The sequence below is a fragment of the Tachysurus fulvidraco genome, chromosome 2, assembly GCF_022655615.1.
Source record: "Tachysurus fulvidraco isolate hzauxx_2018 chromosome 2, HZAU_PFXX_2.0, whole genome shotgun sequence".
Taxonomy (NCBI): domain Eukaryota; kingdom Metazoa; phylum Chordata; class Actinopteri; order Siluriformes; family Bagridae; genus Tachysurus; species Tachysurus fulvidraco.
The window spans coordinates 26274906-26289491 of NC_062519.1; the positions used below are offsets into that span (position 1 = coordinate 26274906).

A 14586-nucleotide genomic window follows, 5' to 3' on the forward strand; every position below is an offset into this window, starting at 1 on the left:
CAGTAAAAATTTCTGAAAATGTAATTAATGAAGGTTTATATGGAATAAAAACACTGTCAATAATAATCGTACGTAATTCAAAGCATATTTGTGTGTAAATTTTAATTTTGCGGAGTTGGATCCCAAAACCTACGGCCACGACAGTTTACAGATACAAGATTTTGCGTGTTTGTTCAAATACAACCCCAAAATGTACGACTATGACAGTTTACACACACAACGCTTGTTTTCACAACACCTCTTTTTCACACACGAAAACGGTCTGCGAAACAACTGTCAAAAATACGTCATCACGTTCACAGGCATTACTATCCGAGGGAAGATGAATCGATTCCACGAAGTGCGCATGCGCCCCGCCCTCTTTTAAACCACTGGCGCCGAAATGGCGGATCAGCAGCCAAGCGCTCACTCATCATGAGCAGTGTTGTAATGTAACGGAGTAAAAATACTTTGTTACTGTACTTAAGTAGAAATGTCACGTATCTGTACTTTACTTCGCTAATTATATTTGTCAACTTTCACTTTTACTCCACTACATTTCCTAGATAAAATGTATACTTTTACTCTGTTATAAGCATCTTCGTTACTCGTTACTACAAAATAAAATCAGAAGAAATGTGTGTGACTGTAATAAGGGAGGTTTGGTGAATCACTGCTCCTAGATTGCATTACGCTCCGCACGCTGTACGGAGAAGCACAGGTACGCGCAGCGTGCACGCGCAGTCAGCGCTGGAGGCGTTTATCTATAACGTTAATCGGAAAGCTGCAAATACGGCAACCAAAAGCAGTGAAATTTCACTATTCTTATTACCAGAGTTGTAGCACAAACAAAATATTAATGCACACAATCCATACAATACTAAATAAAAATAACATTTATTGATTTGGTCTTTGTGAATATTAGTTTATTAATGACGTCATTCATTGGACACACTGTTTGTAGAGAATGCATACATACATGAACTGATCTGATTCAAAACTGGCATCATTACATCATGTATAAAATTTTGGTGTCCACTTTTGCCATTTAATAATACCATAACTTTTGGCTTACTATGTAGTCATATAATATATAATATAAAACTCTTCTTGTTTTAAATTCTCACTGAGGGATAAAACCCCTAAAGATGAAACCCTAGAACCGCCCCTGCTCTTATACCTACTGAAAATCACTGAAATTTTACTTTTTACTTTTACTTCAAATAGTTAAGTACATTAAATATCAGAAAATGACTTTTGATACTTAAGTACAGTAAATATCAGATACTTTAAGACAATGGCGTAAGTTTAATTTTGACATTGGTGGGGACATAATTTATTTGACATTGGTGGAGACAACATTCCCCGTGTTTTGTGCATAAAACTGTTGTTATGAGAATACTTTCTTCCTCACATACCGGTAACCTGCATAATCACGTTGCATATTGCTTCATACAACGGAATATAACTGCAGCCGACCCCAACACATTAGCGAGAAAGACAAAGCCAATCAAACAGCGACGGGTTAGAGAGGCAGGAAAAAAAGGCAAAGGCCAATCCTTTTAGAGAGGTAAGTTACAGAGACGGGGTTCATTGCAGGGGTAAATCTGTTAACTGTTTGTGTTCCACTAGTTGCGCTATTATTTACAGAACGCCGTAGTAAAATATTTTCATCTTATTAAATGATTCCTGGATAAATGTTAAATGAAATAAGTAAAAAAAAAGCACAAGACACAGACGGATATCAGTGGTTATGTATAAATATATATAGGCTTGGTCGAATTATTGCCAGGGACAATTGAGTGTTCCCTGGATATTGTTAGGGACCCGTCCCTACCCAGATCGACGCCCTTGCTTTAAGACTTTTACTTGAGTAGTATTCTAAAAGGTGACTTTCACTTCCACTAAAGTCTTTTTCTAGTATGATACTTGTACTTTTACTCAAGTATTGCTTTCTTAATACTTTATACAACACTGACGATGAGTGAGCGCTTGGCTGCTGATCCGCCATTTCGCCGCCAGTGGTTTAAAAGAGGGCGGGGCGCATGCGCACTTCGTAGAATCGATTCATCTTCCCTCGGATAGTAATGCCTGTGAACGTGATGACGTATTTTTGACAGTTGTTTCGCAGACCGTTTTCGTGTGTGAAAAAGAGGTGTTGTGAAAACAAGCGTTGTGTGTGTAAACTGTCATAGTCGTACATTTTGGAGTTGTATTTGAACAAACACGCAAAATCTCGTATCTGTAAACTGTCGTGGCCGTAGATTTTGGGATCCAACTCCGCAAAATTAAAATTTACACACAAATGCTTTGAATTACGTACGATTATTATTGACAGTGATTTTATTCCATAGTTTACAGCTGCTGTAGTGCAAGTGCTAATAGGAATGCTTTGCAGCCTCCCCATATTATGCATTAAAATATGTGTTGCTTATTTCACCACAAGTTAGGCTGTCATACGAGAGAAAACCTAATATACGTCCAAACAATTCAATCTATGAATCGTGTCCATATTGACATTAAAATGCTCATCAAAAAGCTCTCGCTACAGCCGCACTTGCCAGCTAAACCAATCTTAATATCGCTTGTTTTTGTGTCCAAATCTATTCACCAATCAGATTGTTCCATACTAGAGCTAGGGGCAGGTCTCAATACTAAACGCATCCCTACTGGAAGATAGAGCACATGTAAGAGAGTCTGTTACTTATCTGCCCTATGTAGTGTACCTACGTTTGGGTTTGTTGATATTTCTGACGCGGTCCACAATAAGACGAGAAAAGAAGAACCCGGAAAGCTTCCTTGCTCTGTACCGGTAAATGACGCGCATATTGACTCTTTAACAAATTCTTATATTCTATAGTTGTTGAATATTCATCATGGTTTTTCCTGTAAGATGAGTATGTACTACATTAGAGACATATATTCTCAGCCGTGTTAGAGTGAATATCTTCTTGTGTGACACTTTAAATAAGCTAAAGCAGCTAGTTAACGGTGTTTGTTGTGAATGACAGTGTGTTTATACCGGTGTGTTTATACCGGTGCGTATATACCGTATACCGGTGTGTTTATACTAGTGTGTGTTTATACTAGTGTGTGTTTATACTAGTGTGTGTTTATACTAGTGTTTTTATACTAGTGTTTTTATACTAGTGTTTTTATACTAGTGTGTTTGTACCGGTGCGTTTATACCGGTGCGTTTGTTTATACCAGGGGCGTTTATACCGGTGGCGTTTATACCGGTGCGTTTGTTTATACCAGGGGCGTTTATACCGGTGGCGTTTATACCGGTGCGTTTGTTTATACCAGGGGCGTTTGAATAAGTCTGTTTACTTGGGTTATTAAATTCTTAGTCATTATTTGAAAGTATTAAATATGTTGGTTTAATGCGTCTTTTATTATGAAAAGTGTGTACATGTCTGAGATTGTGCATTATGGGTTTTGTGTGCATGCGATGGTGACTTTTTACTTTGCACTGTAAATGTTCATTAATGTACTGTATATTCTATACATTTAGACATTACTACAAATTACACTACAAAACTAGTGCAGTTCATAGTGAAGCTCTGGTTTCAAATGCAGCCTTTGGCACAAGCTAAGAAATTAAAACCTGACTCAATGTAGGGTAGAAATTTAGAAAACTGGTAAAAAAAAATAAAAATAAATAATAATTCTTAGATATGTGGACCATTGTGTTTTTATTGCACTTTGATGGGTTGTGTAATCACTGAGTTGGATTTGTTCTAGAAATGCCTCAGAAAAACAAGTCAAAAACTTCCTGTGGGACTCTCCAAGAGCTCGGGCCTGAGAGTGGTGAGCTTCCACCACAGCATCAGACCGAACCGAGATCTGCTTTGGTTTCTGGAGCACCTGTAGAGAACGCAGAGAAAGATCTTGAGGACTTGCAGATAATTAAATCGCCAAGTGACCCAAAGAAATACAGGTAATATGGGGCCTCTTAGCTGCTGATTTGTTTGATGCACGTCCATATTGCAACATTCAACTTCCTTATCAAAATTTCAGGTACATTGAGTTGAGCAACGGTTTGAAAGCACTGCTCATCTCAGATCAAGGTCAGGAAGCCTGCAAGTGTAAGTCAGAGCACTCAGATGATGGTGGTGATGACAACGGGAAGGAGGATGACAGTGACGAGGAGGAGGAGGAAGATGGCGGTTCTGAGCAGGACAGCGATGATGATGGAGAAAATAATGACTCTAATGGTGATGACAAGAAAAAGATAAAGAAAGGCACATCAGAGAAGCAGGTAATGAACCTTTATTAATCTGCATTTCACTGATCATCTGGAGTGCAGATTTTTAGTTTACATTTAGTTTACATTTAGTTTACATTTAGTTAGGGTGTTTAGGAAGATTTTGACATTATAACTAGATGTGTGAATGTCTCAAATTGTGTCATTTTTCCCCCCTTCCCTTACAGATATTTTTGGTGTGAATACTGTGGAATATCATAATACCACATTAGTTTATACTATATTCTTAATAACAGAAAATAAATTGTTAAAGCATGTATTAATGACACGATGAACTTTCACTTTCTCAGTCAGCGGCTGCTCTTTGTATCTGTGTGGGAAGCTTCAGTGATCCAGAGGATCTGCCTGGTCTTGCCCATTTCCTTGAGCACAGTAAGTTTTCGTTTTTGTTTGTTTTTTGTCAGGCAAGCTATTACCATACCTGTCATACATCCTGTTTTTATATTATTTAGTTTTCTTCTGCTGGTTCATGGTTTTCAAATTTTCCTGAACAGTACCATCACGTTATTTTAAAAAAACACTGTGTGCGCTCTTAATAAACACTAACCTGGCTGAATATTTACATATCTTAAAGATTGCCCTTCCACGAGGATTTGCAATCTGCTCTTCATTCCACCCTTTTTATTAATAAGTTGTCTTATGGATTGAGCAGGAATAAAGATCATGGTGAAGAGATGGAGTAATGGCTTGGGGTGTTGCCTATCTTTCTATTTTTCTCTTTATCTTTTTTGTAGTGTAGCTGCTAAAGTGTTCCGATCCTGTTACTCTGTATGTGATGAATTGATATTAATAATAATGCTCAACTTATGGCCAATTAGCTTGGACATACCCACATATTTGTAGTCCATATTACAGCTTTTTGCTCACAGTGGAAAGGTTACATTTGTCTGAGCTTTGTATGGTGGTTTTGTCTGATGACAGTCTGCTATTAACACATCAGCTTTAACAAAAAGCTTTCATTGCTGCATATGCATGTGCTGTCTTTCTCTGTCTCTCAGTGGTGTTTATGGGCAGTGAAAAATACCCAGCTGAGAATGGCTTTGATGCATTTCTAAAGAAGCACGGCGGCAGCGACAACGCTTCAACAGACTTGGAGAGGACCATCTTCCAGTTTGATGTTCAGAAGAAGTACTTCAAAGAGGCACTGGATAGGCGAGTTTTATGTATTCGTATGCAAAATAGCTTTTAATCTCATTGTGTATCGTATGGGACATTTCTCCCACATATTCGCTTTTAAAATGGTAAATTAAAATGAACACTGTGTGTCGACTTTCGACTGAACAAAACAATTACCCAGCACAGTGTTTTAGTATAGTTCTCATGGAAAACCTGTGCACAGAAGTGCATAGCCAGGTACTGTTACCAAATTAGATTATTTGTATAGAGCCATCTGAGTGTACGCTACATAGAACATAGATGGATGGAGCATCTTAGCTAACACAAACCAGATCCTGATTTTGTTACAAACTCACATGAACTCACTGAATGTGTCTGCAGGTGGGCACAGTTCTTCGTCTGCCCTCTGATGATAGAAGATGCTATTGAAAGGGAGGTGGAAGCAGTGGACAGTGGTTAGTACATTGTCAGCATGCTGATTATTACAATAAGTATACTGGTCCTGGGGTCAGAAAAGCATCTGGAGATCAAGAGTTGCATGGAGGATTGTACACAGGCACTGTAGTGGAGTCTGTAGTTTCAGGTATGTGTGTGAGAGAGAAATGTTTTTTCGGTGGTTCTGCAGAATACCAGTTGGCCAGGCCATCAGATTCTCATCGCAGAGAAATGCTATTTGGAAGTCTAGCAAAGCCCAGCCATCCCATGAGCAAATTCTGCTGGGGTGAGATCATGTTCCCTTGCTTTCATAATTAAAATATTGTACAATGTTTGCATTTTCCTATTATATAAATAGAAAATCTCTATACTACATTTACTCTCAAGTGGTTCATTTTGTTTGTCTAAAGGAAACGCTCAAACTCTGAAGCACGAACCAAAGGAGAAGATGATCAATACTTATGAGCGCTTGCAGGAGTTCTGGAAGAGATACTATTCTGCTCATTACATGACCCTCACTGTGCAGTCTCGAGGTAACAGACTTCACAAACCTCTGGTTGTTAAAGTTAGTCTCATTTTTATAAACAATTTAAACAGCCTTGTACATGCTGTCCATGCAAAAAAGGTTTTATTTAATTGTTAGCACACTGATAATACAATACTCCTTTCCTCTGCAGAGACACTGGACACTTTAGAGGAGTGGGTGAGGGAAATTTTTATCAATGTCCCAAATAAGTAAGTGATCTAGACAGCATTGTTAATCATCTTCATAAGCTGTACAATGCTGTGACATGTCTGTATTATTACTATTATTTTTAACTTTTATTTATTTCTCTTGTTCCTCTCAGCGGTCAGACACGTCCTGATTTTTCCAACCTTCAGGACCCTTTCGCTACACCAGATTTCAGCAAGCTTTATAGAGGTGTTGACATTTTGTTCTTATAAAGAACAATTGTTTACTGTTTTTGTGTTATTAAAGGAATACTTCACACAATAGTGCTAATCTGTATCGATATCGCTAAATGTGTTTTTCCTTTTCCAGTGGTTCCTGTGAGAAAAATCCATGCTCTCACCATCAGCTGGGCTTTACCTCCTCAAGGAATGCATTACAGGTTAGAGGTTAAACGTGACACCTTACTGTTCTTACATTTACTGCTGTCAGCATAAATCATAACATGCTGGATGTTTTTATGTACCTCAGTTGTTTCAGTAATTAGAGAAAATTTTTTTACCAAAAATTAAAAGACTGAGTCCATGTCTGTGTGTGCAACAACAGGGTGAAACCTTTACACTACCTATCCTGGCTGGTTGGACATGAGGGTGCTGGCAGTATCCTGTCTGTGCTCAGGAAGAAGTAAGTTCTGTACTATCACCCACCCACATTTTCCCGTTTTTAAAAAAAGTAAATTAAATGGTAATGAGAGATCTCTCGTGTTGACCTAATACTCTTGCATGTTTAGGTGTTGGGCGCTGGCTCTGTTTGGTGGTAACAGTGAAACAGGTTTTGATCAGAACGCCACTTACTCCATCTTTAGCATATCAATCACACTGACAGACGAGGGTTACCAGAATTTCTACCAGGTCAGAAAACTCAGAGCTGCTTTTTATGCACTAAGGGGGAAAGTTAGAAAATGAGCACATGGTTTAAACAGTTATTATTATTATTTTTATCATAGGTGGTGCATTTGGTGTTCCAGTACATGAAGATGCTTCAGAAACTCGGACCACAGAAGAGGTGAGCCTCGGAACAGTTACAAGCAATTTATATCATTTAGTAGATAACATTTATCCAGTTCCTTTCCCAAGTGCTTTGTAGATTTTATAGAGAAAAAACACCAAGCTAAAATCCTCTGAGGAAGAGATTCGTATGGCATGAATACAGCATTCAAAACACTTCATGTCATTCAAGACAAAGAATTGCAGTTTAATCTTTTTTAATTTTGAAAAAAAAAACAACAACATTTACTTAAGTGCCAAAAATGTTACTCATACACACATCACATGATGCCTAATTGCTTTCTTTACATGTTATGTAATTGAACTGAGAGTACCGGATCAGCCATTGTACAGCAGCCCTGGGGCTGTTAAAACCACTACAGTTAACACAAAATCTTAAACAAATACGCTTTAGATATCCATGTATAGCCAGTTCGGTGTCAATTGTGTTTTCCATATTTTTATCAGTACACGAATTTCAAAATTGCAATCTGTTTATGTGCTAAAAAATGCAGTGGATAAAAATGTTTGACTAAAATAACTGACTATTTAGCTACTTAGCTTACTTACTCTTATTTAGTCCTAAATATCTTTTAAAAACAACTCATCACCTTGATTTATTACTGCTTGAAAATGTACCTCTTGTTTACCTTGTTGTTCTGCCCCAGGATTTATGAAGAAATTCAGAAGATAGACGCCAATGAGTTTCATTATCAAGAGCAGGTGTGATTGCGTAATTTTATTATTTGTTTTAATGACTAAACTAATGAAATTAGTTTTTTTTATTTTGTTTTTGTTTTTTTTACCTTTCATATTATTTTTTAACAGACCGATCCAATTGACTTTGTGGAGAAAATTTGTGAGAACATGCAGCTTTTCGCTAAAGAGGACTTTCTCTGTGGAGACCAGCTCATGTTTGAGTACAATCCAGAGGTATGTGCACAATACACTTCCTCCATTACTGCTTGAATTTTAATGTAGCTATTAATTCATCACAGATGAAAGAGGAAGAGTAAGTGTGTGTGTGTGTGTGTGTGTGTGTGTGTGTGTGTGTGTGTGTGTGTGTGTGTGTGTGTGTGTGTGTGTGTGTGTGTGTGTTTGAAGGTGATTTCCCATGCCTTGGCACTGCTTACACCAGAGAGAGCAAATCTGTTGCTTCTATCCCCGGAACACGAGGGACAGTGCCCCCTGAAGGAGAAGTGGTTTGGCGCTCAGTACAGCATCGAAGGTGGGAGCCATTAGGCTGATCTGCAAAATATGATAAACATTATAACTGTCATCTTGTTGCCAGACAGGCCAATGTATTTCAGCACTAGTTTTTGCTTCAGCACTTAAAAGTTGGCTTAAACGGAAACAATGAAAGCAGTTGGAGTGTCTATACAGGTTGATTTCCCAATAAAACATTGAATAATTACGTTGACAGATGAAATGAAAATGTTATTTTGACCAACGTGTCCATCAGTATTAATTCAATCTCAGTTTTCTAATCTAAAAAAATACATTCTGTATTTACAGGGTTTTAACTGTTAATTTACAAAAACTTGTTCTGCATAGTGCAGACCGCATATGTATTCATCACACCCTTGTCTGTTGGTTCACACTTTTTTTTTTATCAGAAAATTTCAGTATTTTATTTTAGAAGATCTTTCCTCTTATGTTCGTTTTAGGACATTTTTGACACATAATCTTTGAATCTGTAACTTCTAGTGTAGTCAAAGCATCCATGTCCCACTCAGTCTCTGAACCAATTTCACACCTTGCTCATAACAGTTATACTGAAATGAAAGCTGTGTATTGTTAAAAGACCCTTAATGATATTGGTTTGCCTTTCCAGATATTCCTATTGAATGGAGTGAGCTGTGGTCTAAAGATTTTCCTCTGAACCTTGCCCTTCACCTCCCAGATGAGAACAAGTTCATAGGTTTGCTCTGGTGTCTGCTGAATAATAAGCACTTCTGTTGTTTAATGTATGTGGTTCACATTCTCTCATTTTCTATTTGTATGTCTGGTGATAGCCACGGATTTCACACTGAAAACTTCAGATTGTCCTGACGTCGAGTTCCCGGTCAAGATTGTTGACAGCAGCCACGGGCAACTGTGGTTCAAAAAGGACACAAAGTTTAAAATACCAAAAGGTAGGGGTGTGTGTGTGTGTGTGTGTGTGTATGTAAGATGGGGTACAGGTGATAAAAGAGAAGTAAATTAATCATATGATTGTGGATGTTCTTAAATATTTTTATAACTCCCTCTGCAGCATATATCCGCTTCAACTTGCTCACACCCCTGATCCAAGAGTCTCCTGATAAGTAAGTGTTGGTTAACTTCTTGTTCACTGCCACAGACCCCAGAGGTGTGGGTATGAGTGTATGGGTATGGGTGTGTGGGTATGAGTGTATGGGTATGGGTGTGTGGGTATGGGTGTGTGGGTATGAGTGTATGGGTATGGGTGTGTGGGTATGGGTGTGTGTGTATGGATATGGGTGTCTGTGTGTGGGTGTGTGTGTGTATGTGTAAGGGATTTATTTTCCCTCTATTTTATGCTTTTCCTTTCTTACTGTGTTCCCCCATAAAGTCTGGTTCTGTTTGACATCTTTGTGAACATCCTGGCCCATAACCTGGCTGAGCCAGCTTATGATGCAGATGTGGCCCAGTTGGAGTACAAGCTGGTTCCAGGTGATCACGGCCTGGTCATACGGCTCAAAGGTTTCAACCACAAACTTCCTGTACGTATGTGTCTGGGCAGACCAATTTTATTATTTGGTTATTTGTTTGTGATTAGCTTTCATTAGTCTTAATCAATAGATATTGAACTCTGCCCCTTATTTATATTTGTGTACTTGGAATTATTTTTATTCTGTTTCTACAATTTATCATTGTACGTTATTTTGTGTCTTCATAGCTGCTGCTGAAACTGATTGTAGACTACTTGGCAGACTTCACTGCAGCTCTTGATGTGTTCAGCATGTTCGTAGAGCAGTTAAAAAAGACGTACTTCAACATCCTCATCAAGCCAGAGAGGCTGGGAAAGTCAGTCCACTTTATTCAATGATTAAACTATTGATTCTAATCTGTGCTTCTGGAAATTCCCTGGATGTTTCTCTCAAGATAGTCAAACAAATGTGAAGTTTGTGATATTATTGTTTTATTGAATAGTTTTTACATGCATGTAAAATATAACAAATATAATGCTGTCAACACGACATCGTTGATGTAAAACTATTAGATGGTTTCTCCTGGAGCGTCATTATACATCACTACCAAAGTTATTGTAGCCGGTTATCTGAATTATTTGTTTTGTGCTTTAAATCTTCCTTTAATTGTTCTGAAAGAACTAAAAGAATTATATAAATGAGCAGCCTTGTCTCTTTTCTATGGGTCCTTGCACGTATCCCCATCTTGGCCAACTTCATGGTGGCCCTGTGTATTATATTTGGTGTTGTTTTTTTTACTGTCGTTATTTTAATTTGATGACCTAGATTCTTATTTGTCACAGAGATGTGCGCCTGCAGATCCTGGAGCCCTCTCGATGGTCTGTCATGCAAAAGTACCAGGCCATCAATAAGAACCTTACTGTGGAAGATCTGATGCAGTTTGTCAAGAAGTTTAAGTCAGAAATGTTTGTGGAAGGACTTGTGCAGGGCAATGTTACAAGTGATGTGAGTCAAATCTAACTTGAGTATATAAATGTTGGAGAGTCTAAAAGAAGAAAAACATTTCTGTAGTTTGTGATGACTATTGTCACAAATCAGCTTCATCCTCCTCATCCTAGTAACTGTTATACCACTTCTCCCACAGGAGTCCAAAGTTTTCCTGCAGTATTTTGTTGAGTAAGTGCATGGTTTTTATTCCTACTTTTTGGTCAGTGGGTTTCCGTGTACCCTGTGCACCGTGTGTTTTCAGATTTCCCCTGTTAATACATCCTTAAGCCGATCAGCCATTGTATACACTGAGTCAGTTGTATTACAGGGTTCTTGCACAGGTTTGAAATACATCCGGTAATAAAAGAACCCTGTTTTATAGCAGGGATTTACATATAAACACAAGAACCACAGATCTAAATCATACATCAAAAAGAATGCACATTAATGTGACTGTATTTACTTGTTTTTTTATTTACTGGTTTAACCCAGGCAGTGTTTTCCTCTCAAGGCTCTACTCAATGTTTTATGTGTTCTTTTGTCATACAGGAAGCTCCAGTTTCAGCCACTTCCATCTGAGCCTCCTGTTCTATTCCGTGTGGTGGATCTGCCACAGAAGCATCACCTGTGTAAAGTTCAGTCCCTAAACAAGGGTGATGCCAACTCTGAAGTCACTGTTTATTATCAGGTATTTATTGTGTTTGTGTACATAATGCACTGTTTGCCTTTTCTCCATACGACTGTATACTGTAATGATTTACAATTCCAATGTCTGCTCACCTAAAACAGAATCAGTTCCTTTTTTCTCATCTGTCTCATAAGTTTTGTCTTGCCCATTATGAATCTAAATTTATGTCCATATTTCAGCAAAAATGTTTTATGTCAAAGTGACTTACTTGGTACATTAGCCCAGTAGATCCAGTAAAAACTGTTAAAGCAGACTTTTGAGATCGAACACCTTGGCTGATCAATTACATATGAAATAAATTAGAATTTTGTTTAAGTTTGAACAGTTCATTAAATCTCACTTTGAGAGCTAATATCTGATAGAGCTGATATCTTTGTTTCCAGTCTGGGATTAAGAGCCTCAGAGAGCATGCGCTGATGGAGCTGCTTGTGGTAAGAGTTAAACAACTCCGTTATATACCACATTAGCAAGGGTAGATGGTGTTATTATTATTGTGTGTGTGTGTGTGTGTGTGTGTGTGCACGCTCATGCTTTTTGTTTTTTTGTTGGTTAGATGCACATGGAGGAGCCCTGTTTTGATTTCCTGAGGACTAAAGAGACTTTGGGGTTAGTTGAGAATTATCTTTTAATTGCAATTACTAGTGTAAAAGTCTGGGTGTCCTTGAGTGGTTAGTGCTGATGAAAGCTAACTGATGTTCTTCCTTTTCTATCCCACAGTTATCAGGTGTACCCTACCTGCAGAAACACATCCAGTATCCTTGGCTTCTCAGTAACTGTTGAGACTCAGGCAACCAAATTCAGGTGACTTTTTAAATGTTACTCAGGCTCATAGTTACACGGTTAAGATAATATATTTATAGGGTTAAAATTGAAGAATTATTAGTCTTTCTCTATTAAATTGCAGCTTAAGGTCATTATTATTATGTTCAGTATGGATATGCAAGTTGACTGTGTTGCGTTTGAGTGCCTGTCTAAGCCTTTGTCACTCTGACAGCACTGACTTTGTAGAGCATAAAATCGAAGAGTTCTTGGTGAACTTTGAAGAGAAGATGACCAATCTGTCAGACGAGGCATTTCAGGCACAAGTCACTGCTCTGATCAAGCTGAAGGAGTGTGAAGATACACACCTTGGTGAGGAGGTGGACAGAAACTGGTTTGAGGTGGTCACTCAGCAGTACTTGTTTGACCGACTCAACAAAGAGGTTAGAAAATCTTGTTGTTTACATTCTGGTGCTTTATCTGTCCATTCACTTAAAGTCTTTCTTGTTAGATAAATTAGCCTTGTACAGTAGCTCCAGTCCAGAACTGAACAACAAAAATTTCATAGTGCATTGGTACATTTGAGGTAAATTTATGTTTCAACAAGTTATTGCTTTGAATATGATAAAACAAAAGGTAAGGATATTGTGTGTCCAAGTTAATGAAATAAAATATTATACTATGTGTCACTTGGGCTGATAGATATTGGCTCTGAAGCAGATGACCAAAGCAGATCTGGTGTCTTGGTATACAGAGCACCGAAGTACAGAGAGCAAGAAGCTGAGTGTACATGTGAGTACAATACTTCACCTGCAAAGACCAGTGCTAATGTTTTTATTCTATCATTACCTTATCAATGCCTAGTGAGTCTCTTAGCCATGTGTCTGTAGTACATAAACCAACACTAGTGCTGATGTGTTTTTACTAATTCATGTCCTCCTCTGACTTTACTCAGGTGGTTGGCTTTGGGCAGGAGGAGAAAACCAGTGGAGACAACCAGATCTCCTTTGACCCGCTGCAAAAGAGTGAAGACAGTACAGACATGTGTTCATCGTATGGAGAGGTGTCCAAGCTTACCTTCCTGCCAGCCTCACCAGTCCTGGCTGGAACCTCCATGATTACCAACATCTGTGCATTCACCTCCTCTCTTATGCTCCATCCTTACCACAAAATCCTAAGCTAAATTAGGGTAAATTCATACCAGGGGAACTCAGGAACAGCTGTGTAGATACACTTGCTTCAGGACCTACCTCGAATTTGAAGAACTCTCTGAGCAAGAACCCTTTTTTTGCATAAGTGATGAGAGATCAAGAACATAAAGTAGTGCTGCACTGTAATGAGGATTCATATCAGTATTTAAACATGACAAAGGAAAAAAGGTGGCTGAATAGTTGTGAAAATGCAGACCTCATCAGCTGCTTTGAAAGGTTATCAAATTTGTGCAGACTTTTATTATAACAATATTAATAATAACCAAATGAACCAAATCTAATGAAAGGTAAGGATGGTGGAACATGCAAATGCAGAGGCGCTTACTTTCTGCATGTTCTAGCTTTTCTGATTTTGAAGATGTCAGGTCATTATAGGTCATATGATGCAGCATGTGACAAGTAGGACTGCAATGCAACACTTAAATGTATGGAGTGCTGTAACATATACAGTATAGCATGTTTTATCATCTGTCTTTGTCAAATGTTTATATGTAATAAATATGTGTCTGGGGACAAAGCATATTGTTTTGGGTTTTTTTGTAAACACATCCACATGCATAGTTTTATTTATGTATTTATTTTTAATTCCCTTCATTTGATTGTGCAAATGGGGAAAAGAGCAAACATTTTCCATCGAAGAGTTTTATTATTGTATATAAGAGAATCCTAATATACATGTATCAGTCATTATTTAGTGTAAAAAAATTTGTAAATTTTCTATTTGAATAGAAATTAAGTTCTTGTTTAAATATTTATATTTCTAAAGACTTTGGTCAT

The 14586-nt window shown here is 37.9% G+C and overlaps 1 protein-coding gene across 2 annotated transcripts; it reads left to right on the forward strand.

Annotated features, from left to right (window-relative positions):
• Positions 1-2638: 2638 nt before the first annotated feature.
• nrd1b (nardilysin b (N-arginine dibasic convertase)) lies at positions 2639-14327 on the forward strand. Of its 2 annotated transcripts, none has more exons than XM_027169872.2 (31): positions 2639-2791; positions 3724-3919; positions 4000-4240; positions 4537-4618; positions 5245-5398; positions 5744-5817; positions 5988-6083; positions 6208-6330; positions 6475-6532; positions 6646-6719; positions 6840-6909; positions 7074-7151; positions 7258-7378; positions 7474-7532; positions 8182-8236; positions 8342-8446; positions 8618-8741; positions 9348-9434; positions 9529-9648; positions 9768-9819; positions 10086-10236; positions 10413-10540; positions 11007-11169; positions 11309-11340; positions 11701-11839; positions 12223-12270; positions 12393-12445; positions 12557-12640; positions 12834-13041; positions 13301-13390; positions 13554-14327. In XM_027169872.2, the coding sequence occupies exons 2-31, from the start codon at positions 3726-3728 to the stop codon at positions 13779-13781; spliced, it is 3291 nt and encodes a 1096-aa protein (XP_027025673.2). In that variant the 5' UTR covers positions 2639-2791; positions 3724-3725; the 3' UTR covers positions 13782-14327. The 2 variants fall into 2 exon arrangements, with proteins under 2 accessions (XP_027025673.2, XP_027025672.2); XM_027169871.2 differs by having other exon boundaries at positions 2783-2876.
• The last annotated feature ends 259 nt before the right edge of the window (positions 14328-14586 follow it).

Coding starts and splice junctions, on each gene's coding strand:
- nrd1b (XM_027169871.2), top strand. Junction 6,910..7,073: donor CCTCAAGGAATGCATTACAG/GTTAGAGGTTAA, acceptor GTGCAACAACAG/GGTGAAACCTTTACACTACC. Junction 8,447..8,617: donor TGTTTGAGTACAATCCAGAG/GTATGTGCACAA, acceptor GTGTGTTTGAAG/GTGATTTCCCATGCCTTGGC.